General features: G+C 34.7%; 1 protein-coding gene across 1 annotated transcript in view; it reads left to right on the top strand.

Moving 5' to 3' along the window:
• Positions 1-26,083, top strand: part of LOC133609385 (cadherin-20-like) — a 222,932-nt gene extending 196,849 nt beyond the window's left edge. The window contains exons 7-14 of the mRNA XM_061964931.1: positions 1,682-1,869; positions 1,931-2,184; positions 15,955-16,091; positions 16,281-16,402; positions 16,483-16,600; positions 21,082-21,333; positions 25,179-25,415; positions 25,485-26,083. Coding sequence (XP_061820915.1) covers positions 1,682-1,869; positions 1,931-2,184; positions 15,955-16,091; positions 16,281-16,402; positions 16,483-16,600; positions 21,082-21,333; positions 25,179-25,415; positions 25,485-25,786 — 1,610 coding nt within the window. The 3' untranslated portion in view covers positions 25,787-26,083. The remainder of the gene's footprint in view (positions 1-1,681; positions 1,870-1,930; positions 2,185-15,954; positions 16,092-16,280; positions 16,403-16,482; positions 16,601-21,081; positions 21,334-25,178; positions 25,416-25,484) is intronic.
• The last annotated feature ends 1,322 nt before the right edge of the window (positions 26,084-27,405 follow it).

The following is a 27,405-nucleotide window of genomic DNA, read 5'->3' as shown; positions in this document are numbered from 1 at the left end:
TATGTATTTTTAGTATGTATTTTAATGAGGGTTTGGCTTCCCTGGTGGACATTGTGGGTATGACGTATTTTTCTCCCATATGTATGTATATGTATTTATTTAATATATTTTATTATTACTAACATTGTTGTGTTTTGTTTTTATTTTAATATTATTTTTGTTTTATTATATAATTATTTATTTAATATATATATTTATTTATATTATATATTTTTGTATTATATATTTATTTAAAACATGTATTCAGTATATGCCATTTTAGTATGTATTTTAATGAGAGTTTGGCTTCCTCTGGTGGACATTGTAGGTATGACGTGTTTTTCTCCCTTATGTATATGTAGTTATTTAATATATTTTATTATTACTATTATTGTTGTATTTTGTTTTTATTTTAATTATTTTTAATATTATTTTTGTATTATTATATATTTATTTATTCAATATATACATTTATTTATATTGTGTATGTTTGTATTATATACGACCCCAAAAGGGATAAGCGGTAGAAAATGGATGGATATTTATTTAATACATGTATTCAGTATATGCATTTTTAGTGTGTATTTTAACAATGAGAGTTTGGTTCTCTCTGGTGGACATTGTGGGTATGACGCGTTTTTCTCCCTTATGTATGTATATGTATTTATTTCCATCCATCCATCCATTTTTCTACCGCTTATTCCATATATTTTATTATTACTATCATTGTTGTGTTTTGTTTTTATTTTAATATTATTTTTGTATTATTATATATTTGTTTATTTAATATATATATATTTATTTATATTATATATTGTTGTATCATATTTTTATTTAAAACATGTATTCAGTATATGCATTTTTAGTATGTATTTTAATGAGGGTTTGGCTTTCTCTGGTGGACATTGTGGGTATGATGTGTTTTTCTCCCTTATGTATGCATATGTATTTATTTAATATATTTTATTATTACTATTATTGTTGTATTTTGTTTTTATTTTAATATTATTTTTTTATTATTATATATTTGTTTATTTAATATATATATTTATTTATATTATATATTTTTGTATTATATATTTATTTAATACATGTATTCAGTATATGCATTTTTAGTGTGTATTTTAACAATGAGGGTTTGGCTTCCTCTGATGGACATTGTGGGTATGACGTGTTTTTCTCCCTTATGTATGCATATGTATTTATTTAATATATTTTATTATTACTATCATTGTTGTATTTTGTTTTTATTTTAAATATTGTAATATTATTTTTGTATTATTATATATTTGTTTATGAAATATATATATATTTATTTATATTATATATTTTTGTATTATATATTTATTTAATACATGTATTCAGTATATGCATTTTTAGTATGTATTTTAACAATGAGGGTTTGGCTCCCTCTGGTGGACATTGTGGGTTTGACGTGTTTTTCTCCCTTATGTATGCATATGTATTTATTTAATATATTTTATTATTACTATCATTGTTGTGTTTTGTTTTTATTTGAATTATTTTGTATTATTATATATTTGTTTATTTAATATATATATTTATTTATATTATATATTTTTGTATTATATATTTATCTAATACATGTATTCAGTATATGCATTTTTAGTATGTATTTTAACAATGAGGGTTTGGCTCTCTCTGGTGGACATTGTGGGTATGACGTGTTTGTCTCCCTCAGGGTTGTACCAGATGAGCGTTCCAGAGTCTGCATCAGTGGACGCGGAGGTGGGCCGCATCTGGGCCAATGACCGGGATGCGGGAGTCAACGCCGAGATAATGTACCGCGTCATCGACGGGGACGGGAGGGACACCTTCGACATCGTCACGGACCCCAGCAACAGATTTGGCATCATCACGGTGAAGAAGGTACTGGTGTTGCACGTTCAAGGTAAAATGGCGAACAATCATCCGTGTTTCTGCCCGGCAGCCGCTCAACTTTGAGGGCAAGGCCAGCTACACCCTGAAGGTGGAGGGCGCCAACACGCACCCGGACCCCGCCTACCGCCAGGGCGGGCCCTTCAAGGACGTCACCATCGTGCACGTGAGCGTGGACGACGTGGACGAGCCCCCCGTCTTCGACTTGGCGGCGTACCAGGCGGCGCTGCCGGAGGACGCCGGGATCGGGACCGTCGTGAGGACGGTGTCGGCGAGGGACCCCGACGCTGCCAACAACACCGTCAGGTGAGGGCGGGGCCGGTCACTTCATTAGGCACACAATGTCACAACTGTGCTAACTATACAACTTCTCTAAACCGGAAGCTTTGATAATCATATAGAGTGCATGAGAAAGCTCAAAGGGAATCAGCGTTAATATCGCTGATGACATCATTGTTAACAAACCAAAATGAACATTTTAAAGCGCATGCAGAGATGTTACTGCCATCTTGTGGATTTCAGAAGAGCTAAAAAACAAGGTTGCCTACAGCCACAGTGGTTAATTATAAAACTTGAGAGAATAAAAAGCGCTATATAAATATAGTTCACAATTAAATAGTTAATAACTGGAGCTTCAACCCAACTTTTTTAAGGATATTAATGCTTGTCTTGAGTGAAAAGTGTTCAATATGTTTATTATTTTCTTTGTAGTTTGCACCGTGCCCAATATTTGGACCTTTACTGTGTTATTGATATATTTACTTCATTTAGCTGTTTCTATGTTAGGGAAATGATTCATTTAGGTCAAAACTACCTGGAATATGCTAAAAAAAAAAAAAAAAAAATCTGCAATATGTATACAACATTAGGTACACCTGAAAAAGGTCATTTTTTGTAAAAAAAAATAAAATAAATACAAAGAAAATAAGAAAAAAAGGGAGCTAAATTAATGCATATTTTTGGTTTTGCCATGAAAACTTCTTTTTTTTCTTTAACAAAATGAGAAAAAATATATAAATAAAACTTTATATTGACAGAGAGATCTGAAGTTGATCTAGAGATTTCGTATGAACTAAAAAACGAGGTTGCCTACAGCCACAAATATTGGGTGGTTAATTAAATAGTTAATAATTGGAGCTTTTACCCATCTTTATAAGGATTTTAACGCCCGTCTTGAGTGAAAAGTGTTCAATATGTTTATTATTTTCTTTGTAGTTTGCACTGTGCCCAATATTTGGACCTTTACTGTGTTATTGATATATTTACTTCATTTAGCTGTTTCTATGTTAGGAAAATGATTCATTTAGGTTAAAACTACCTGGAATATGCTAAAAATAAAAAAAATTGCAATATGTATACAACTTTAGGTACAGGTAATTTTTTGTAAAAAAAATAAAAAATAAAAAGGGGGTCTAAAATAATGCATATTTTTTTGGTTTTGCCATGAAAAAAAGTTTTTTCCTTAACAAAATGAGAAAAAATGTATAAATAAAACTTTATATTGACAGAGAGATCCGAAGTTGATCTAGAGATTTCGTATGAACTAAAAAATGAGGTTGCCTTTACTTTGTTATTGATTTATTTACTTCATTTAGCTGTTTCTATGCTAGGAAAATGATTCATTTAGGTCAAAACTACCTGGAATATGCAAAACAAAAATCTGCAATATGTATACAACATTAGGTACACCTGAAAAAGGTCATTTTTTGTAAAAAAAAATAAAATAAAATAAAATAAAATTCCATAAATACAGATAAAATAACAAAAAGGGGGGGCTAAAATAATGCATATTTTTGGTTTTGCCATGAAAACATTTTTTTTTTCTTTAACAAAATGAGAAAAAATATATAAATAAAACTTTATATTGACAGAGAGATCTGAAGTGGAGCTAGAGATTTCGTATGAACTAAAAAAACGAGGTTGCCTACAGGGGGGCGGGGGCTAAATGAATGCATATTTGGCACCCCAAACCATCACCCAACCATGCAAATTTTGCATTTCCTTTGGAAATCGAGGTCCCAGAGTCTGGAGGAAGACAGGAGAGGCACAGGATCCACGTTGCCTGAAGTCTAGTGTAAAGTTTCCACCATCAGTGATGGTTTGGGGTGCCATGTCATCTGCTGGTGTCGGTCCACTCTGTTTCCTGAGATCCAGGGTCAACGCAGCCGTCTACCAGCAAGTTTTAGAGCACTTCATGCTTCCTGCTGCTGACCTGCTCTATGGAGATGGAGATTTCAAGTTCCAACAGGACTTGGCGCCTGCACACAGCGCAAAATCTACCCGTGCCTGGTTTACGGACCATGGTATTTCTGTTCTAAATTGGCCCGCCAACTCCCCTGACCTTAGCCCCATAGAAAATCTGTGGGGTATTGTGAAAAGGAAGATGCAGAATGCCAGACCCAAAAACGCAGAAGAGTTGAAGGCCACTATCAGAGCAACCTGGGCTCTCATAACACCTGAGCAGTGCCAGAAACTCATCGACTCCATGCCACGCCGCATTAACGCAGTAATTGAGGCAAAAGGAGCTCCAACCAAGTATTGAGTATTGTACATGCTCATATTTTTCATTTTCATACTTTTCAGTTGGCCAACATTTCTAAAAATCCCTTTTTTGTATTAGCCTTAAGTAATATTCTAATTTTGTGACACACGGAATTTTGGATTTTCATTTGTTGCCACTTCAAATCATCAAAATTAAATGAAATAAACATTTGAATGCATCAGTCTGTGTGCAATGAATAAATATAATGTACAAGTTACACCTTTTGAATGCAATTACTGAAATAAATCAAGTTTTTCAAAATATTCTAATTTACTGGCTTTTACCTGTATTTACTTCATTTAGCTGTTTCTATGCTAGGAAAATGATTCATTTAGGTTAAAACTACCTGGAATATGCTAAAAAAAATCTGCAATATGTATACAACATTAGGTACACCTGAAAAAGGTCATTTTTTGTAAAAATAAATAAATAAATAAATAAAATAAAATAAAATTCCATAAATACAGATAAAATAACAAAAAGGGGGGGCTAAAATAATGCATATTTTTGGTTTTGCCATGAAAACATTTTTTTTTTCTTTAACAAAATGAGAAAAAATATATAAATAAAACTTTATATTGACAGAGAGATCTGAAGTGGAGCTAGAGATTTCGTATGAACTAAAAAAACGAGGTTGCCTACAGGGGGGCGGGGGCTAAATGAATGCATATTTTTGGTTTTGCCACGGAAAAAAATTGTTTTTTCTTTAACAAAATGAGAAAAAATATAGGTCAAAACTACCTGGAATATTTATATGCTAAACAAAAATCTACAATATGTATACAACATTAGGTACACTTGAAAAATGTAATTGTTTGTAAAAAAAAAAAAAAAAGGGGGAAAAAGAAAAAAGGGGGGCTAAAATAATGCATATTTTTTTTCTTTAACAAAACGAGAAAAAATATATAAATAAAACTTTATACTGACAGAGAGATCCGAAGTTGATCTAGAGATTTCGTATTAACTAAAAAACGAGGTTGCCTTTACTGTTATTGATATATTTACTCCATTTAGCTGTTTCAATGATAGGGAAATAATTCATTTAGGTCAAAACTACCTGGAATATGATTTTAAAAAATCTGCAATATGTATACAATATTAGGTACACCTGAAAAAGGTCATTTATTGTATATTAAAAAATAAAATGTGGCGGTGTTAAATTAATGCATATTTTTGGTTTTGCCATGGAAAACTTTTTTTTTCTTTAACAAAATGAGAAAAAATATTTAAATACAACTTTATATTGACAGAGAGATCCGAAGTTGATCTAGAGATTTCATATGAACTAAAAAACAAGGTTGCCTACAGCCACAAATATTGTGTGGTTAATTAAATATTTAATAATTGGAGCTTTTACCCATCTTTATAAGGATTTTAATGCTCGTTTTGAGTGAAAAGTGTTCAATATGTTTATTAATTTCTTTGTAGTTTGCACCGTGACCAATATTTGGACCTTTAATGTGTTATTGATATATTTACTTCATTTAGCTGTTTCTATGTTTCTAATATTAAAGGAGCCCTCCAAACACAAAATAAACAAGCCAATCAGGGGCCACGGTACTGGTTGGGTCTCCTCTAGTAGTACTGTGTTATTGATATATTTGCTTCATTTAACTGTTTATATGATTATTTTAGGTCAAAACTACCTGGAATATGCTCAAACAAAATCTGCAATATGTATACAACATTAGGTACACCTGAAAAAGGTCATTTATTGTTTAAAAATAAATAAATAAATGAATGCATATTTTTGGTTTTGCCATGGAAAAAATGTGTTTTCTTTAACAAAATGAGAAAAAATATAGGTCAAAACTACCTGGAATATTTATATGCTAAAAAAAAAAAAAAAAAAATCTGCAATATGTATACAACATTGGGTACACTTGAAAAATTTAATTTTTTATAAAAATTTAAAAAAAGGGGAATAAAAGAAAATAGGGGGGCTAAAATAATGAATATTTTTGGTTTTGCCATGAAAAAAAAAGTTTTTTTCTTTAACAAAATGAGAAAAAATGTATAAATAAAACTTTATATTGACAGAGGGATCCGAAGTTGATCTAGAGATTTCGTATGAACTAAAAAACGAGGTTGCCTTTACTGTGTTATTGATATATTTACTTCATTTAGCTGTTTCTATGCTAGGGAAATGATTCATTTAGGTTAAAACTACCTGGAATATGCTCCAAAAAAATCTGCAATATGTATACAACATTAGGTACACCTGAAAAAGGTCATTTATTGTATAAAAATAAAAAAATAAATAAAAGGTGGCGGTGTTAAATTAATGCATATTTTTGGTTTTGCCATGGAAAACTTTTTTTTTTTCTTTAACATAATGTGAAAAAATATACAAACTAAACTTTATATTGACAGAGAGATCCGAAGTTGAGCTAGAGATTTTGTATGGACCAAAAAACGAGGTTGCCTACAGCCACAAATATTGGGCGGTTAATTAAATAGTTAATAACTGGAGCTTTTACCCATCTTTATAAGGATATTAATGCTCATTTTAAAGGGAAAAGTGTTCAATTTTGTTTATTAATTCCTTTGTAGTTTGCACCGTGACCAATATTTGGACCTTTACTGTGTTATTGATATATTTACTTCATTTAGCTGTTTCTATGCTAGGGAAATGATTCATTTAGGTTAAAACTACCTGGAATATGCTAAAAAATAATAATAATAATAATAAAAATTGCAATATGTATACAACTTTAGGTACAAAAAAAGGTAATTTTTTGTAAAAAAAAAAAAAAAATACAAATAAAAATAAGGAGGGGGAAAAAGAAAAAAGGGGGGCAAAAATAATGCATATTTTCATGAAAAAAAAAGTTTTTTCTTTAACAAAATGAGAAAAATATATATAAATAAAGCTTTATATTGACAGAGAGATCCGAAGTTGATCTAGAGATTTCGTTTGAACTAAAAAACGAGGTTGCCTTTACTGTGTTATTGATATATTTACTTCATTTAGCTGTTTCTATGCTAGGAAAATGATTCATTTAGGTCAAAACTACCTGGAATATGATTTTAAAAAATCTGCAATATGTATACAACATTAGGTACACCTGAAAAAGGTAATTTATTGTATTAAAAAAATAAATAAATAAAAGGTGGCGGTGTTAAATTAATGCATATTTTTGGTTTTGCCATGGAAAACTTTTTTTTTTCTTTAACATAATGTGAAAAAATATACAAACTAAACTTTATATTGACAGAGAGATCCGAAGTTGAGCTAGAGATTTTGTATGGACCAAAAAACGAGGTTGCCTACAGCCACAAATATTGGGCGGTTAATTAAATAGTTAATAACTGGAGCTTTTACCCATCTTTATAAGAATATTAATGCTCATTTTAAAGGGAAAAGTGTTCAATTTTGTTTATTAATTCCTTTGTAGTTTGCACCGTGACCAATATTTGGACCTTTACTGTGTTATTGATATATTTACTTCATTTAGCTGTTTCTATGCTAGGAAAATGATTCATTTAGGTTCAAACTGCCTGGAATATGCTAAAAAAAAAAAAAAATTGCAATATGTATACAACTTTAGGTACAAAAAGGTAATTTTTTGTAAAAAAAAATAAAATAAAATAAAAAAAAGGGGGGGGAATACAAAAAGGGGGGCTAAAATAATGCATATTTTTGGTTTTGCCATGGAAAAAAAAGTTTTTTCTTTAACAAAATGAGAAAAAATAAATAAATAAAACTTTATATTGACAGCGAGATTTGAAGTTGATCTAGAGATTTCGTATGAACTAAAAAACGAGGTTGCCTTTACTGTGTTATTGATATATTTACTTCATTTAGCTGTTTCTATGCTAGGAAAATTATTAATTTAGGTCAAAACTGCCTGGAATATGCTAAAAAAAAACAAAAAACCTGCAATATGTATACAACATTAGGTACACCTGAAAAAGGTCATTTATTGTAAAAAAAAAAATAAAAAAAAGTGGCGTGGGCTAAATGAATGCATATTTTTGGTTTTGCCATGTAAAATATGTGTTTTTTCTTTAACAAAATGAGAAAAAATATAGGTCAAAACTATCTGGAATATTTATATGCTAAAAAAAAATCTGTAATATGTATACAACATTAGGTACACTTGAAAAATTAAATTTTTTGTCAAAAAGAAAAAGAAAAAAAAGGGGGGGAAAGAAAAAAAGGGGGGCTAAAATAATGCATATTTTTGGTTTTGCCATGAAAAAAAATGTTTTTCTTTAACAAAATGAGAAAAAATATATAAATAAAACTTTATATTGACAGAGAGATTCAAAGTTGATCTAGAGATTTCGTATGAGTTAAAAAAACAGGTTGCCTTTACTGTGTTATTGATATATTTACTTCATTTAGCTGTTTCTATGCTAGGAAAATAATTCATTTAGGTCAAAACTACCTGGAATATGATTTAGAAAAATCTGCAATATGTATACAACATTAGGTACACCTGAAAAAGGTCATTTATTGTATATAAAAACTTTTTTTTTTTAAAGGTGGCGGGGTTAAATTAATGCATATTTTTGGTTTTGCCATGGAAAACTTTTTTTTACTTTAACAAAATGAGAAAAAATATTTAAATACAACTTTATATTGACAGCGAGATCTGAAGTGGCGCTAGAGATTTCGTATGAACCAAAAAACGAGGTTGCCTACAGCCACAAATATTGGGTGGTTAATTAAATAGTTAATAACTGGAGCTTTTACCCATCTTTATAAGAATTTTAATTCTTGTTTTGAGTGAAAAGTGTTCAATTTTGTTTATTAATTTCTTTGTAGTTTGCACCGTGACCAATATTTGGACCTTTACTGTGTTATTGATATATTTACTTCATTTAGCTGTTTCTATGTTAGGGAAATGATTCATTTAGGTTCAAACTACCTGGAATATGCTAAAAAAAAAAAAAATTGCAATATGTATACAACTTTAGGTACAAAAAGGTAATTTTTTGTAAAAAAAAATAAAATAAAAAAAAAGGGGGGGGGGAATACAAAAAGGGGGGCTAAAATAATGCATATTTTTGGTTTTGCCATGGAGAAAAAAGTTTTTTCTTTAACAAAATGAGAAAAAATAAATAAATAAAACTTTATATTGACAGCGAGATTTAAAGTTGATCTAGAGATTTCGTATGAACTAAAAAACGAGGTTGCCTTTACTGTGTTATTGATATATTTACTTCATGTAGCTGTTTCTATGCTAGGAAAATTATTAATTTAGGTCAAAACTGCCTGGAATATGCTAAAAAAAAAAAAAAAACCTGCAATATGTATACAACATTAGGTACACCTGAAAAAGGTCATTTATTGTAAAAAAAAAAAAAAAAAAAAAGTGGCGTGGGCTAAATGAATGCATATTTTTGGTTTTGCCATGTAAAATATGTGTTTTTTCTTTAACAAAATGAGAAAAAATATAGGTCAAAACTATCTGGAATATTTATATGCTAAAAAAAAAAATCTGCAATATGTATACAACATTAGGTACACTTGAAAAATTTAATTTTTTGTCAAAAAGAAAAAGAAAAAAAAGGGGGGAAAAGAAAAAAAGGGGGGCTAAAATAATGCATATTTTTGGTTTTGCCATGAAAAAAAATGTTTTTCTTTAACAAAATGAGAAAAAATATATAAATAAAACTTTATATTGACAGAGAGATTCAAAGTTGATCTACAGATTTCGTATGAGTTAAAAAAACGAGGTTGCCTTTACTGTGTTATTGATATATTTACTTCATTTAGCTGTTTCTATGCTAGGAAAATAATTCATTTAGGTCAAAACTAGCTGGAATATGATTTAGAAAAATCTGCAATATGTATACAATATTAGGTACACCTGAAAAAGGTCATTTATTGTATATAAAAACTTTTTTTTTTTAAAGGTGGCGGGGTTAAATTAATGCATATTTTTGGTTTTGCCATGGAAAACTTTTTTTTTCTTTAACAAAATGAGAAAAAATATTTAAATACAACTTTATATTGACAGAGAGATCTGAAGTGGCGCTAGAGATTTCGTATGAACCAAAAAACGAGGTTGCCTACAGCCACAAATATTGGGTGGTTAATTAAATAGTTAATAACTGGAGCTTTTACCCATCTTTATAAGGATTTTAATTCTTGTTTTGAGTGAAAATTGTTCAATTTTGTTTGTAGTTTGCACTGTGCCCAATATTTGGACCTTGTCATTAATTTAATAATTTTACAAACCAAAAAAATTACATTTTTTCAGGTGTACCTAATGTATACCGTATTTTTCGGAGTATAAGTCGCACCGGAGTATAAGTCACACCTGCCGAAAATGCATAATAAAGAAGGAAAAAAACATATATAAGTCGCACTGGAGCCCGGCCAAACTATGAAAAAAACTGCGACTTATAGTCTGAAAAATACGGTACATATTGCAGATTTTTTTTTAGCATGTACCAGGTAATTTTGACCTAAAATAATCCTAGAAACAGTTAAATGAAGTAAATATATCAATAACACAGTACTACTAGAGGAGACTCAACCAATTAGAGCGTCCAGTACCGTGGCCCCTGATTGGCTCGTTTATTTCATGTCTGGAGGGCTCCTGTAACATTAAAAACATATTTAGAATGTTGCAAACTGTTTTTTATGCTCACACTATGAAAATATTCCATTTATAATCCACCCTCTGGTCACATTTCATTTTAATTATCTTCAAAGCCAAACAGGTTCCGAAGGGTGCAAAAACATTTTGTTTTGTTTTTTTTAACGTGTTTTTTTTTTTCTTGCTTTAAACTTCTCAATAAACTTCAGTCCTAAACAAAAATATTGAAAGTGTAATGTTTTGACTCTTCTAAAGGCCTTTTGTTCAGATAATGTCGCAGGTTTAATGAAGTTAGTTCAGAGGTGTTAAAGTCGCTTCTAACAGTAAATAATATTATAACACCATTTTTTTAATGCATTTATTAGAAGATTTTTTTTTAACTAAAATGTAAAAAAAAATTTAAAAAAATAAGCTAAGTTCCAATAATTTCACCTCAAAAGTTAGTGTATATTACTGTAAATGGAAAAACAATACTGCTGTTTTTATGGTAAAAATAATGAAATAAATAAATTTAAAAAAGGCAGCTCAGTTGCCAAATTTTACTGTAAAATTTACATTTGTTTTTTTACTGAGAGTAAAAAAAAATGCTAATTTTACAGTAAAATTTTGGCACTTGAGCTGCCAGTTTGTTTGTTTTTTAACCCAAATCAACAACTGTAGATTTTTCTTTACTTTATTACAGTAAAAAAAAAAAAAGTACTGTTTTTTTCATTTAGAGAAAAATGCTGTAAAAACCACAGTAAATTTCCAAATTTTACCATGAAATCTATTGCTACTTTTACATTGCACAATTTGATGGATAACTTGCTTTGAAATCATTATTATTAGTATTTATTTCTATTTAAAAAATGGTTTGAATGTTTGATAATATATTTTTGCATAATTAGACAATATTTAAGTTAATTACATTGAATTTTTTTTTTTTCTTCCAAAAATAGAAGTAAATAATACATTTAGTAAGAAAAGTTACAGTACTTTATTGATACAAATTATTTCCAGGCTTTTGAGGGCCAAATAAAACAAAGTGGCGGGCCACATCTGGCCCCCGGGACACCTGAGAGTTAGTTAAAAAAAAACTCATGTTATGCAATTTTGTGCTAATTAAAAAAAACGGTGACATTATTAGATGAAAAGACCTCTAAAGGGTTAAAATAAAAGATATGCAATGTGTTTAGGGCTGGAGTTGATTGGGAGGTTTAAGCAAAAAAGTAAAAACATGTTTTTTATGCATTATATGTCCTCTTTTTGGGAGGTACTTATTAATTAATATATGCCAATAACACTTTTACAATGATAAAAGCCTCTTATAGAATGAAGTAACACAACAAAAATGTACCGAAAGCACAAAAAAGTCAACCGTTGTTCCCTGAGGTTTTTAAAATAATTCAATATTTTTAATTGGCGGAAATGTGTTGAATGTTGATTTAATCCATCTGGACGAGCAGGAGGTGCAACGACAACTGTTAGCCAGCAGAGGGCGCCGTGCGTCATAACCCGTCTGTCAAGAAGGTGACCAGACATTTGTCTGCATCTTCCCACACGTGTCCATCAGACTGGGATGATGCCTGCTCAGCTAATTACTGCCAATTAGCCAGTTAATCATGTGGACAAACTGATGAGCACACTTGCACTGAGGAGGGGTCTGCAAACTGGAGCCAAAATGTCTTTTCACATCCTCTGATGGGTTTACACAGGTGGTGTCCAAAGTGCGGCGCGGGGGCCAATTGCGCCCCACAGCTCATTTTTAATGACCCGCGGCATATTCTAAACGTAGAATTACAGGAAAAACACATTAAAAAAGTGGAATAAAAAAGCAAACAGGTTAAATGTAGCGAAAAAAAGTTGCAAAGTTGACACGAATAACACAAAGCTGCCGTTTTTTTTTAAAACTGTCATTGCTCAAAGAATAATAATGAATCAAAATCAATGTTATGACTTATTGACAAAGTGAAGGCTCCAATTACTTCACATCACTTTTGGGGGAAATATTGCATATTTTGTGTTTGTCATCAATCAAAGATCTTTTATATAGCCCTTAATCACAGATGTCTAAAAGGGCTGCACAAACCACAATGACAGGTACTATATTTGTACATGTTAGGTACTAAATGTGTTCAAATTATGCACTAAATGTGTGAAAACTATGCACTAAATGTGTGAAAATTAGGCACTAAATGTGTGCATATTGGGCACTAAATATGTGCAAATTAGGCACTAAATGTGTTCAAATTAGGCACTAAATGTGTTCAAATTATGCACTAAATGTGTGCGAATTAGACACTAAATGTGTTCAAAATATGCACTAAATGTGTGCAAATTAGGCACGAAATATGTGCAATTTAGGCACTAAATGTGTGCAAATTACGCACTACATGTGTGCAAATTAGGCACTAAATATGTGCAAATTAGGCAATAAATGTGTGCAATTTAGGCACTAAATGTGTGCAATTTAAGCACTAAATGTGTGCAAATTAGGCACGAACTATGTGAAATTTAAGCACTAAATGTGTGCAATTTAGGCACTAAATGTGTGCAAATTAGGCATGAAATATGTGCAATTTAGGCACTAAATGTGTGCAAATTACGCACTACATGTGTGCCAATTATGCACTAAATATGTGCAAATTAGGCAATAAATGTCTGCAAATTAGGCACTAAATGTATGCAAATTAGACACTAAATGTGTTCAGATTAGGCACTAAATGTGTGCAAATTAGGCACAACATTTGTGAAAATTATATATAGCCCTTAATCACAGATGTCTAAAAGGGCTGCACAAACCACAATGACAGGTACTATATTTGTACATGTTAGTTACTAAATGTGTTCAAATTATGCACTAAATGTGTGAAAACTATGCACTAAATGTGTGAAAATTAGGCACTAAATGTGTGCATATTGGGCACTAAATATGTGCAAATTAGGCACTAAATGTGTTCAAATTAGGCACTAAATGTGTTCAAATTATGCACTAAATGTGTGCGAATTAGACACTAAATGTGTTCAAAATATGCACTAAATGTGTGCAAATTAGGCACGAAATATGTGCAATTTAGGCACTAAATGTGTGCAAATTACGCACTACATGTGTGCAAATTAGGCACTAAATATGTGCAAATTAGGCAATAAATGTGTGCAATTTAGGCACTAAATGTGTGCAATTTAAGCACTAAATGTGTGCAAATTAGGCACGAACTATGTGAAATTTAAGCACTAAATGTGTGCAATTTAGGCACTAAATGTGTGCAAATTAGGCATGAAATATGTGCAATTTAGGCACTAAATGTGTGCAAATTACGCACTACATGTGTGCCAATTATGCACTAAATATGTGCAAATTAGGCAATAAATGTCTGCAAATTAGGCACTAAATGTATGCAAATTAGGCACGAAATATGTGCAAATTAGGCACAAAATATCTGCAATTTAGGCACTAAATGTATGTAAATTAGGCACTAAATGTGTGCAAATTAGGCACTAAATGTGTGCAAATTAGACACTAAATGTGTTCAGATTAGGCACTAAATGTGTGCAAATTAGGCACTAAATGTGTGCAAATTAGGCACTAAATGTGTGCAATTTAGGCACTAAATGTGTGCAATTTAAGCACTAAATGTGTGCAAATTAGGCACGAACTATGTGAAATTTAAGCACTAAATGTGTGCAATTTAGGCACTAAATGTGTGCAAATTAGGCATGAAATATGTGCAATTTAGGCACTAAATGTGTGCAAATTACGCACTACATGTGTGCCAATTATGCACTAAATATGTGCAAATTAGGCAATAAATGTCTGCAAATTAGGCACTAAATGTATGCAAATTAGACACTAAATGTGTTCAGATTAGGCACTAAATGTGTGCAAATTAGGCACAACATTTGTGAAAATTAGGCACTAAATATGTGCAAATAGGCACTAAATGTTTGCAAATTAGGCACAAAATATCTGCAATTTAGGCACTAAATGTATGTAAATCAGGCACTAAATGTGTGCAAATTAGGCACTAAATGTGTGCAAATTAGGCACTAAATATGTGCAAATTATGCACTAAATGTGTGAAAATTAGGCAATAAATGTGTGCAAATTAGGCACGAAATATGTGCAATTTAGGCACTAAATGTGTGTAATTTAGGTACTAAATGTGTGCAAATTAGGCACTAAATGTGTGCAAATTAGGCGCTAAATGTTTGCAAATTAGGCATGAAATATGTGCAATTTAGGCACTAAATGTGTGCAAATTAGGCACTAAATGTGTTCGAATTAGGCACTAAATGTGTGCAAATAATGAATTAAAATCAATGTTTTAATGAAGGAATTATTGACATATTTGAGGCTCCAATTACTTCACATTAAATATTCCCCAAAATTCTTGGGGGGGAATTTTTGTATATTTTGTGTTTTTGCCATAAAAATGTGGTTTTCTTTAGCAAAAAGTGCACAAAACATAAAAAATAAAAAATAAAACTTTGTATTGACAGAAACATCTGAAGTTGGTTTACAGATTTAAGTGTTGAAAGTAAAAAATAAATAAAAAATATATGATTTATATTTTAAAAAAAATATGAGTGGGGCCTTGTTGGATCCTGCAGGGTTTTAGTGGGGTTTTATTTTCTAAACAGTCATTGCTCAAGAAATAATCAAATCAATGTTGTTATAAATTATTGACATATTAAAGGCTCCAATTAATTTTCCTCTTTGAAATATTTTTTTTTTTTGGTGGGAAAAAAATGCATATTTTGTGTTTGCTATTAAAAAGAGGGTTTTCTTGAACAAAAAGGACAAAAATAAATAAATAAATAAATACAAACTTTATATCAACAGAGTGATCCGAAGAATTTTTGTGACTGGGACCCTTCCGGGTCTCTGGGACTAAACTTGAGCCCTAAAGGTTAAAAAAAAAAGTATATATAGAAATATGAAAATGGCCCCTGCATGCTTGGATGTGTGAGTGAGGCGCCATGTTTGTGTGTGAGCAGGTACTCCATCGAGAGGTCCACAGACCCAGACCGCTTCTTCTACATCGACATCAGGTCCGGGGCGCTGACCACGCTGCGCCTGCTGGACCGCGAGCAGCTGGGCTGGCACAACATCAGCGTGCTGGCCATGGAGATGAGTACGTACCTAATTGACCATGAAAGGGAAGATTGTGACGGGAGGTTGCCTACAGCCACGGCTGTCAGCGGAGAGACCCTGGTGGCTATTTGCAAAGAGGCATTAATTGGCCTAATTAATAGCGTTCTGCTCCTGTGTTGCCATGGCAAACTCCTTTGCACGTGCTCACGCGGGGAATCATCCTGTGCAGAAAACCCCGCGCAGATCTCCAGCGTCGCCGTGGCGATCCGCATCCAGGACGTGAACGACAACGCTCCGTCCCTGACCGACTACCTGGAGGCCTACGTGTGTGACAACGCCAAAGCGGGACAGGTGACCCGGGACTCCCGCGTCTGGGTTTTTGTGGCCTGCGCGCCTGGCTGACACTCCTGGTTCCTGGTTCCCCCCCGCAGCTCATCCAGGCGGTGACGGCGGTGGACCCGGACGAGCCCCCAAGTGGACATCACTTCTCCTACGCCGTGGCCCCCCACGCCGCCAGCAACCCCAACTTCACCCTGCGGGACAACCAAGGTGATCACCCCTCAAAGATCCTCTATGTTGACAGGAGTGTGCCGCTGGTTTAAAGCCTAGCTGCAGATACTGTATGATGGTCAAAGATCCTCCATATAAGGAGCTCCCTGCTGTTCTTAAAGATATACTGCAAAAATACTAGTCAAAGATCCGCTTGACAGATGCGCTGTGCTGTTTTTAAGGACATACTGTAAAAACACTAGTCCAAGATCCTCTATATTGACAGGAGCACTCTCCTGTTTTAAGGACACTTAGTCAAAGATCCTTCATTGACAAGAGCACTCTTCTGTTTTATGGCCCTACTGCAAAAATGCGAGTCAAAGATCCTCTATATTGACAGGAGCACTCTCCTGTTTTAAGGACATACTGTAAAAAATCCTCTATATTGACAGGAGCACTCTTCTGTTTTAAGGACACTTAGTCAAAGATCCTCCATTGACAGGAGCGCTCTTCTGTTTTAAGGCCCTACTGCAAAAATGCGAGTCAAAGATCCTCTATATTGACAGGAGCACTCTTCTGTTTTTAAGGACACACTGCAAAAGTGTTAGTCAAAGATCCTCTATATTGACAGGAGCACTCTTCTGTTTTAAGGACAGTTAGTCAAAGATCCTCCATTGACAGGAGCACTCTTCTGTTTTAAGGACAGTTAGTCAAAGATCCTCCATTGACAGGAGCACTCTTCTGTTTTAAGGCCCTACTGCAAAAATGCGAGTCAAAGATCCTCTATATTGACAGGAGCACTCTTCTGTTTTTAAGGACACACTGCAAAAGTGTTAGTCAAAGATCCTCTTTATTGACAGGAGCACTCTTCTGTTTTAAGGACAGTTAGTCAAAGATCCTCCATTGACAGGAGCACTCTTCTGTTTTAAGGCCCTACTGCAAAAATGCGAGTCAAAGATCCTCTATATTGACAGGAGCACTCTCCTGTTTTAAGGACATACTGTAAAGATCCTCTATATTGACAGGAGCACTCTTCTGTTTTAAGGACACTTAGTCAAAGATCCTCCATTGACAGGAGCACTCTTCTGTTTTAAGGACAGTTAGTCAAAGATCCTCCATTGACAAGAGCACTCTTCTGTTTTAAGGCCCTACTGCAAAAATGCGAGTCAAAGATCCTCTATATTGACAGGAGCACTCTCCTGTTTTAAGGGCAAACTGCAAAAATGCTTGTCAAAGATTATTTTCATTGACAGGTGTACTCTCCTGTTTTAAGGTCCTACTGCAAAAATGCTAGTCAAAGATCCTCTACATTGACATTAACTGTTTTAAGGACACACTGTAAAGATCCTCTATCTTGACAGGAGCACTCTTCTGTTTTAAGGGCAAAAGATCCTCTATATTGACAAAAATGCTTACCTGTTTTAAGGTCGTACTGCAAAAATGCTAGTCAAAGATCGTTTATATTGACAGAAGCGCTGTGCTGGTTTTAAGGACATACTGTAAAAACACTAGTCCAAGATCCTCTATATTGACAGGAGCACTCTCCTGTTTAAAGGACATACTGTAAAGATCCTCTATATCGACAGGAGCACTCTTCCGTTTTAAGGACAGTTAGTCAAAGATCCTCCATTGACAAGAGCACTCTTCTGTTCTAAGGCCTTACTGCAAAAATGTGAGTCAAAGATCCTCTATATTGACAGGAGCACTCTCCTGTTTTAAGGACATACTGTAAAAAATCCTCTATATTGACAGGAGCACTCTCCTGTTTTAAGGGCAAATTGCAAAAATGCTTGTCAAAGATCCTTTACATTGACAGGAGTACTCTCCTGTTTTAAGGTCCTACTGCAAAAATGCTAGTCAAAGATCCTCTACATTGACATTGACTGTTTTAAGGACACACTGTAAAGATCCTCTATCTTGACAGGAGCACTCTTCTGTTTTAAGGGCAAACTGCAAAAATGCTCGTCAAAGATCCTCTATATTGACAAAAATGCTTTCCTGTTTTAAGGTCCTACTGCAAAAATGCTAGTCAAAGATCGTTTATATTGTCAGAAGCGCTGTGCTGGTTTAAGGACATACTCTAAAAACACTAGTCAAAGATCCTCTATATTGACAGGAGCACTCTCCTGTTTTAAGGACATACTGTAAAGATCCTCTATATTGACAGGAGCACTCTTCTGTTTTAAGGACAATTAGTCAAAGATCCTCCATTGACAGGAGCACTCTTCTGTTTTAAGGCCCTACAGCAAAAATGTGAGTCAAAGATCCTCTATATTGACAGGAGCACTCTCCTGTTTTAAGGACATACTGTAAAACATCCTCTATATTGACAGAAGCACTCTTCTGTTTTAAGGACACTTAGTCAAAGATCCTCCATCGACAGGAGCACTCTTCTGTTTTAAGGCCCTCCTGCAAAAATGCGAGTCAAAGATCCTCTATATTGACAGGAGCACTCTCCTGTTTTAAGGACACACTGTAAAGATCCTCTATATCGACAGGAGCACTCTTCTGTTTTAAGGACAGTTAGTCAAAGATCCTCCATTGACAAGAGCACTCTTCTGTTTTATGGCCCTACTGCAAAAATGCGAGTCAAAGATCCTCTATATTGACAGGAGCACTCTCCTGTTTTAAGAACATACTGTAAAGATCTTCTATATTGACAGGAACACTCTTCTTTTTTTAAGGACACACTGCAAAAGTGTTAGTCAAAGATCCTCTATATTGACAGGAGCACTCTTCTGTTTTAAGGCCTTACTGCAAAAATGCGAGTCAAAGATCTTCTATATTGACAGGAGCACTCCCCTGTTTTAAGGGCATACTGTAAAGATCCTCTATCTCGACAGGAGCACTCTTCTGTTTTTATGGACAGTTAGTCAAAGATCCTCCATTGACAGGAGCACTCTTCTGTTTTAAAGCCCTACTGCAAAAATGCGAGTCAAAGATCCTCTATATTGACAGGAGCACTCTCCTGTTTTAAGGACATACTGTAAAGATCCTCTATCTCGACAGGAGCACTCTTCTGTTTTGAAGGACACACTGCAAAAGTGTTAGTCAAAGATCCTCTATATTGACAAAAGCACTCTTCTGTTTTAAGGTCCTACTGCAAAAATGCGAGTCAAATATCCTCTATATTGACAGGAGCACTCTCCTGTTTTAAGGACATACTGTAAAGATCCTCTATTTCGACAGGAGCACTCTTCTGTTTTGAAGGACACACTGCAAAAGTGTTAGTCAAAGATCCTCTATATTGACAAAAGCACTCTTCTGTTTTTATGGACAGTTAGTCAAAGATCCTCCATTGACAGGAGCACTCTTCTGTTTTAAAGCCCTACTGCAAAAATGTGAGTCAAAGATCCTCTATATTGACAGGAGCACTCTCCTGTTTTAAGGACATACTGTAAAGATCCTCTATCTCGACAGGAGCGCTCTTCTGTTTTGAAGGACACACTGCAAAAGTGTTAGTCAAAGATCCTCTATATTGACAAAAGCACTCTTCTGTTTTAAGGTACTACTGCAAAAATGCGAGTCAAAGATCCTCTATATTGACAGGAGCACTCTCCTGTTTTAAGGACACACTGTAAAGATCCTCTATATTGACAGGAGTACTCTCCTGTTTTAAGGTCCTACTGCAAAAATGCTAGTCAAAGATCCTTTACATTTACAAAAATGCTTTCCTGTTTTTAAGGTTATACTGCAAAAATGCTGGTCAAAGATCCTCTATATTGACATTGACTGTTTTTAAGGACACACTGTAAAGATCCTCTATCTTGACAGGAGCACTCTTCTGTTTTAAGGGAAAACTGCAAAAACGCTCATCAAAGATCCTCTCTATTGACAAAAATGCTTTCCTGTTTTAAGGTCGTATTACAAAAATGCTAGTCAAAGATCCTCTATATTGACAAAAATGCTTTCCTGTTTTAAGGTGGCACTGCACAAATGCTAGTCAAAGATCCTTTATAATGACATTGACTGTTTTTAAGGACACACTGTGAAGATCCTCTATCTTGACAGGAGCACTCTTCTGTTTTAAGGGAAAACTGCAAAAATGCTCGTCAAAGATCCTCTCTATTGACAAAAATGCTTTCCTGTTTTAAGGTCGTACTACAAAAATGCTAGTCAAAGATCCTCTATATTGACAAAAATGCTTTCCTGTTTTAAGGTGGTACTGCACAAATGCTAGTCAAAGATCCTCTATATTGACAAAAATGCTTTCCTGTTTTAAGGTGGTACTGCACAAATGCTAGTCAAAGATCCTCTATATTGACAAAAATGCTTTCCTGTTTTAAGGTGGTACTGCACAAATGCTAGTCAAAGATCCTTTTTATTGACATTGACTGTTTTTAAGGACATACTGCAAAGATCCTCTATCTTGACAGGAGCGCTCTCCTGTTTTAAGGGCAAACTGCAAAAATGCTGGTCAAAGATCCTCTATTTAGCAAGCTGTTTTTAGGAATCTGCTGCTGTTAGTCGCTCAAGTGCCAGGTTTGCATAATCCTGCGTGTTATGTCAAAGCCAACTAAGCCCCGCCCCCTGCACCCTAGACAACACGGCGTGGATCCTGACGCGGCGCGGCGGTTGGTCCCAGCGCCAGCAGGCCGTCTTCCACCTCCCCATCGTGGTGACGGACGGCGAGCAGCCGGTGCAGAGCAGCACTAGCACACTAACGGTGCGTGTGTGCAGCTGCGACGGCGATGGCGACGTGATGTCATGTGACGGCGAGGCCTACGGACTACACAGCAGCCTCAGCAGGGTGGCGCTCATCGCCATCTTGGCCTGCATCTTGGTGCTACTGGGTGAGGAAACATGACCACACCTTAGCCTGACACTCTCCTGCTCCTACTGCGTGAGTGCTAGGCAAAGATCCTCTATATTGACAGCAGTACTCTCCTGCTTTAAAGGTCATACTGCAAAAATGTTAGTCAAAGATCCTCTATATTGACAGGAGCACTCTTCTGTTTTTTATGCTCCTACTGCAAAAATGCTAGTCAAAGATCCTCTATATTGACAGGAGCACTCTTCTGTTTTTTAAGGTCCTACTACAAAAATGCTAGTCAAAGATCCTCTATATTGACAGAAGCACTCATCTGTTTTTAAGGTCCTACTACAAAAATGCTAGTCAAAGATCTTATATATTGACAGAAGCACTCTTCTGTTTTTAAGGTCCTACTACAAAAATGCTAGTCAAAGATCCTATATATTGACAGAAGCACTCTTCTGTTTTTTTAAAGTCCTACTGCAAAAATGCTAGTCAAAGATCCTCTATATTGACAGAAGCACTCTTCTGTTTTTTTAAGGTTCTACTGCAAAACTGCTGGTCAAAGATCCTCTATATTGACAGGAGCACTCTTCTCTTTAAGGACATACTGCAAAGATCCTTTATATTGACAGGAGCACTCTCCTGTTTTTAAGGTCCTACTGCAAAAAATGCTGGTCAAAGATCCTCTATATTGACAGGAGCACTCTTCTGTTTTAGAAAAAACTGTAAAGATCCTCTATATTGACAGGAGCACTCTCCTGTTTTTAAGGTCCTACTGCAAAAATGCTAGTCAAAAATTCTCTATATTGACAGGAGTACTCTCCTGTTTTAAGGACATACTGTAAAGATCCTCTATAATGACAGGAGAACTCTTCTTTTAAGGTCCTACTGCAAAAATGCTCGTCAAAGATCCTCTATATTGACAGGAGCACTCTCCTGTTTTTAAGGTCCTACTGCAAAAATGCTAGTAAAAAAAACCTCTACATTGACAGCAATACTCTCCTATTTTAAGGACATACTGTAAAGATCCTCTATATTGACAGGAGCACTCTCCTGTTTTAAGGTCCTAATGCAAAAAATGTTAGTCAAAGATCCTCTATATTAACAGGAGCACTCTCCTGTTTTTAAGGTCCTAATGCAAAAATGCTAGTCAAAGATTCTCTATATTGACAGGAGTACTCTCCTGTTTTAAGGTCCTAATGCAAAAAATGTTAGTCAAAGATCCTCTATATTAACAGGAGCACTCTCCTGTTTTTAAGGTCCTAATGCAAAAATGCTAGTCAAAGATTCTCTATGTTGACAGGAGTACTCTCTTGTTTTAAGGACATACTGTAAAGATCCTCTATATTGACAGGAGAACTCTTCTGTTAAGGCCCTACTGCAAAAATGCTAGTCAAAGATCCTCTATATTGACAGGAGTACTCTCCTGTTTTAAGGTCCTAATGCAAAAAATGTTAGTCAAAGATCCTCTATATTAACAGGAGCACTCTCCAGTTTTTAAGGTCCTAATGCAAAAATGCTAGTCAAAGATTCTCTATGTTGACAGGAGTACTCTCTTGTTTTAAGGACATACTGTAAAGATCCTCTATATTGACAGGAGAACTCTTCTGTTAAGGCCCTACTGCAAAAATGCTAGTCAAAGATCCTCTATATTGACAGGAGTACTCTCCTGCTTTAAGGTCCTAATGCAAAAATGCTTGTCAAAGATCTTCTAATCTGTTTTGATAGGAGCACTCTTTTGTTTTTAAGGTCCTACTGCAAAAATGCTAGTCAAAGAGCCTTCTATATTGACAGTAGCACTCTCCTGTTTTTAAGATCCCACAGGAAAAATGCTAGTAAAAAAAAACTCTACATTGACAACAATACTCTCCTATTTTAAGGACATACTGTAAAGATCCTCTATATTGACAGGAGCACCCTCCTCTTTTAAGGTCCTAATGCAAAAATGTTAGTCAAAGATCCTCTATATTGACAGGGGTACTTTCCTGTTTTAATGACATACTGTAAAGATCCTCTATATTGACAGGAGCACTCTCCTGCTTTAAGGTCCTAGTGCAAAAATCCTAGTCAAAGATCCTCTATATTGACAGGGGTACTCTCCTGTTTTAATGACATTCTGTAAAGATCCTCTATATTGACAGGATCACTCTCCTGTTTTAAGGTCCTAATGCAAAAATGTTAGTCAAAGATCCTCTATATTTACAAGAGTACTCTCCTGTTTTAAGCTCCTACTGCAAAAATGTTAGTCAAAGATCCTCTATATTGACAGGAGCACTCTTCTGTTTTTAAGGTCCTACTGCAAAAATCCTAGTCAAAGATCCTCTATATTGACAGGAGTACACTCCTGTTTTAAAGGTCCTACTGCAAAAATGCTAGTAAAAGATCCTCTATATTGACAGAAGCACTCGTCTGTTTTTAAGGTCCTACTACAAAAATGCTAGTCAAAGATCCTATATATTAACAGAAGCACTCTTCTGTTTTTTTAAGGTCCTACTGCAAAAATGCTAGTCAAAGATCCTCTATATTGACAGAAGCACTCTTCTGTTTTTTTAAGGTCCTACTGCAAAACTGCTAGTCAAAGATCCTCTATATTGACAGAAGCACTCTTCTGTTTTTTAAGGTCCTACGGCAAAACTGCTGGTCAAAGATCCTCTATATTGACAGGAGCCCTCTTCTCTTTAAGGACATAATGCAAAGATCCTCTATATTGACAAGAGCACTGTCCTGTTTTTAAGGTCCTACTGCAAAAAATGCTGGTCAAAGATCCTCTATATTGACAGGAGCACTCTTCTGTTTTTAAGGTCCTACTGCAAAAATGCTGGTCAAAGATCCTCTATATTGACAGAAGCACTCTTTTGTTTTTAAGGTCCTATTACAAATATGCTAGTCAAAGATCCTCTATATTGACAGAAGCACTCATCTGTTTTTAAGGTCCTACTACAAAAATGCTAGTCAAAGATCCTATATATTGACAGAAGCACTCATCTGTTTTTTTAAGGTCCTACTACAAAAATGCTAGTCAAAGATCCTCTATATTGACATAAGTACTCATCTGTTTTTAAGGTCCTACTACAAAAATGCTAGTCAAAGATCCTCTATATTGACAGAAGCACTCTTCTGTTTTTTTAAGGTCCTACTGCAAAAATGCTAGTCAAAGATCCTCTATATTGACAGAAGCACTTTTCTGTTTTTTTAAGGTCTTACTGCAAAAATGCTAGTCAACGATCCTATATATTGACAGATGCACTCTTCTGTTTTTTAAGGTCCTACTGCAAAAATGCTAGTCAAAGATCCTCTATATTGACAGGGGTACTCTCCTGTTTTAATGACATACTGTAAAGATCCTCTATATTGACAGGATCACTCTCCTGCTTTAAGGTCCTACTGCAAAAATGCTAGTCAAAGATCCTCTATATCAACAGGAGTACTCTCCTGTTTTAAAGGTCCCACTGCAAAAATGTTAGTCAAAGATCCTCTATATTGACAGGAACACTCTTCTTTTTTTAAGCTCTTACTGCAAAAATGCTAGTCAAAGATCCTCTATATTGACAGAAGCACTTTTCTGTTTTTAAGGTCGTACTGCAAAAATCCTAGTCAAAGATCCTCTATATTGACAGGAGCACTCTCCCGTTTTTAAGGTCCTACTGCAAAAATGCTGGTCAAAGATCCTCTATATAGACAGGAGCACTCTTCTCTTTAAGGACATACTGCAAAGATCCTCTATATTGACAGGAGCACTCTCCTGTTTTTAAGGTCCTACTGCAAAAAATGCTGGTCAAAGATCCTCTATATTGACAGGAGCACTCTCCTGTTTTTAAGGTCCTACTGCAAAAAATGCTGGTCAAAGATCCTCTATACTGACAAAAGCACTCTCCTCAGCAGCCATGGTCCTGCTCATGCTGTCGCTGCACGCCCAGCGCAAGAAGCCCTTCCTGTGCGACGAGGAGGAGAACGTGCACGAGAACATCGTGCGCTACGACGACGAAGGCGGCGGCGAGGAGGACACGGAGGCCTTCGACATCGCCGCCTTGTGGAACCCACGTGAGGTGCAGCCACACCCGGGCAAGACCCGCCAGGACATGCTGCCCGAGATCCAGAGTCTTTCTCGCTACGTCCCCTGCCTTTTGGCAGGAGGCGGGGTCGGAGGCGGGGTCGGAGTCGGAGGCGGGGTCGGAGGCGGGGTCGGAGGCGGGGTCGTAGTCGGAGGCGGGGTCGGAGGCGGAGTTGGAGGCGACTGCAGCAACGTCCAAGGGTACGTCCTGTCCAAGCTCCAGGAGGCGGACATGGACACGTGCGCCCCGCCCTATGACTCCCTGCAGACGTACGCCTACGAGGGCGAGGGCTCTGTGGCCGAGTCCCTCAGCTCGCTGCAGTCGGGCGCGTCGGGCGGCGACCACGACTACGACCACCTCAACGACTGGGGGCCTCGCTTCAAGAAGCTGGCCGAGATGTACGGCGTGCTGGAGAGCAACGGCGCCCCCGCCTGGTAGCGCCGCCAATCTCTCCAACTCTTTTCACAAACTTACCAGAGACAACCGGACGTCATGCCGCCTAGACGGGTCTGGATCTCCACTTAGCCACCGCGTCATCTTAATTTATTGCTCTTTATTTATGTCGGAGCTCAATTATTTCCCAACTTGATTTCTACATGGAGCGCCTTTTACTCCGACAACGTGTGCCGCTAACTAGCCACGCCCACGCAGCATTAAGTGCCAAATGTCATTCAAAAACAGACATTTTTGGAATTTTAATAAAAAAAGAAGAAATACGGAACCCCTAAAGGGACATGGGGGAAAACATTTTTTTTATTATTTTTTTTTTTTTTTAGACATGTATCTCGTGCGCACAAATACATGTCTAAAAATAATAATAATTATAATATTATTATAAAAAAATATTTTTTTTGTATAACTTTATAAAAAGTTTCTCGTGCGCACGAGAAAGTTTTTTTTTTTTTTTTTTTTTTTTTTAAGACATGTATCTCGTGCGCACGAGAAACTTTCTTGTGCGCACGAGATACATGTCTAAAATAATAATAATAATATTATAAAATTATTTTAAAAAATTATAAGTTTATAAAAAGTTTCTCGTGCGCACGAGATACATGTCTAAAAAAAAAAATAATAATAATAATATTTTTTTTTTTTTTAAATTATGTAACTTTATAAAAAGTTTCTCGTGCACATGAAAGTTTTTTTTTTGTTGTTTTTTTTTTAGACATGTAACTCGTGCGCACGAGAAACTTTCTCATGCGCACGAGATACATGTCTAAAAATAATAATAATAATAATATTATTAAAAAAATTTTTTTTATAACTTTATAAAAAGTTTTTCGTGCGCACGAGAAAGTTTTTTTTTGTTTTTTTTAGACATGTATCTCGTGCGCACGAGAAACTTTCTTGTGCGCACGAGATACATGTCTAAAATAATAATAATAATATTATAAAATTATTTTAAAAAATTATAAGTTTATAAAAAGTTTCTCGTGCGCACGAGATACATGTCTAAAAAAAATAATAATATTATTTAAAAAAAAAAATTATGTAACTTTATAAAAAGTTTCTCGTGCGCATGAAAGTTTTTTTTTTTTTTTTAGACATGTATCTCGTGCGCACGAGAAACTTTCTCATGCGCACGAGATACATGTCTAAAAATAATAATAATAATATTATTTTAAAAAAAAATTTTATAACTTTATAAAAAGTTTTTCGTGCGCACGAGAAAGTTTTTTTTTGTTTTTTTTAGACATGTATCTCGTGCGCACAAGAAACTTTCTCGTGCGCATGAGATACATGTCTAAAAATAATAATAATAATAATATTATTTAAAAAAAAATTTTTTATAACTTTATAAAAAGTTTTTCGTGCGCACGAGAAAGTTTTTTTTTTTTTTTTTTTTTTTTTTTAGACATGTATCTCGTGCGCACGAGAAACTTTCTCATGCGCACGAGATACATGTCTAAAAATAATAATAATAATAATATTTTTTTTTTTTTTTAATTTTATAACTTTATAAAAAGTTTTTCGTGCGCACGAGAAAGTTTTTTTTTGTTTTTTTTGTTTTTTTTAGACATGTATCTCGTGCGCACAAGAAACTTTCTTGTGCGCAT

The sequence above is a fragment of the Nerophis lumbriciformis genome, linkage group LG07 (genome assembly GCF_033978685.3).
Source record: "Nerophis lumbriciformis linkage group LG07, RoL_Nlum_v2.1, whole genome shotgun sequence".
Lineage (NCBI taxonomy): Eukaryota > Metazoa > Chordata > Actinopteri > Syngnathiformes > Syngnathidae > Nerophis > Nerophis lumbriciformis.
Note: the sequence above shows the minus strand (reverse complement) of the source record. Positions and strands in the feature narration are given on the sequence as shown.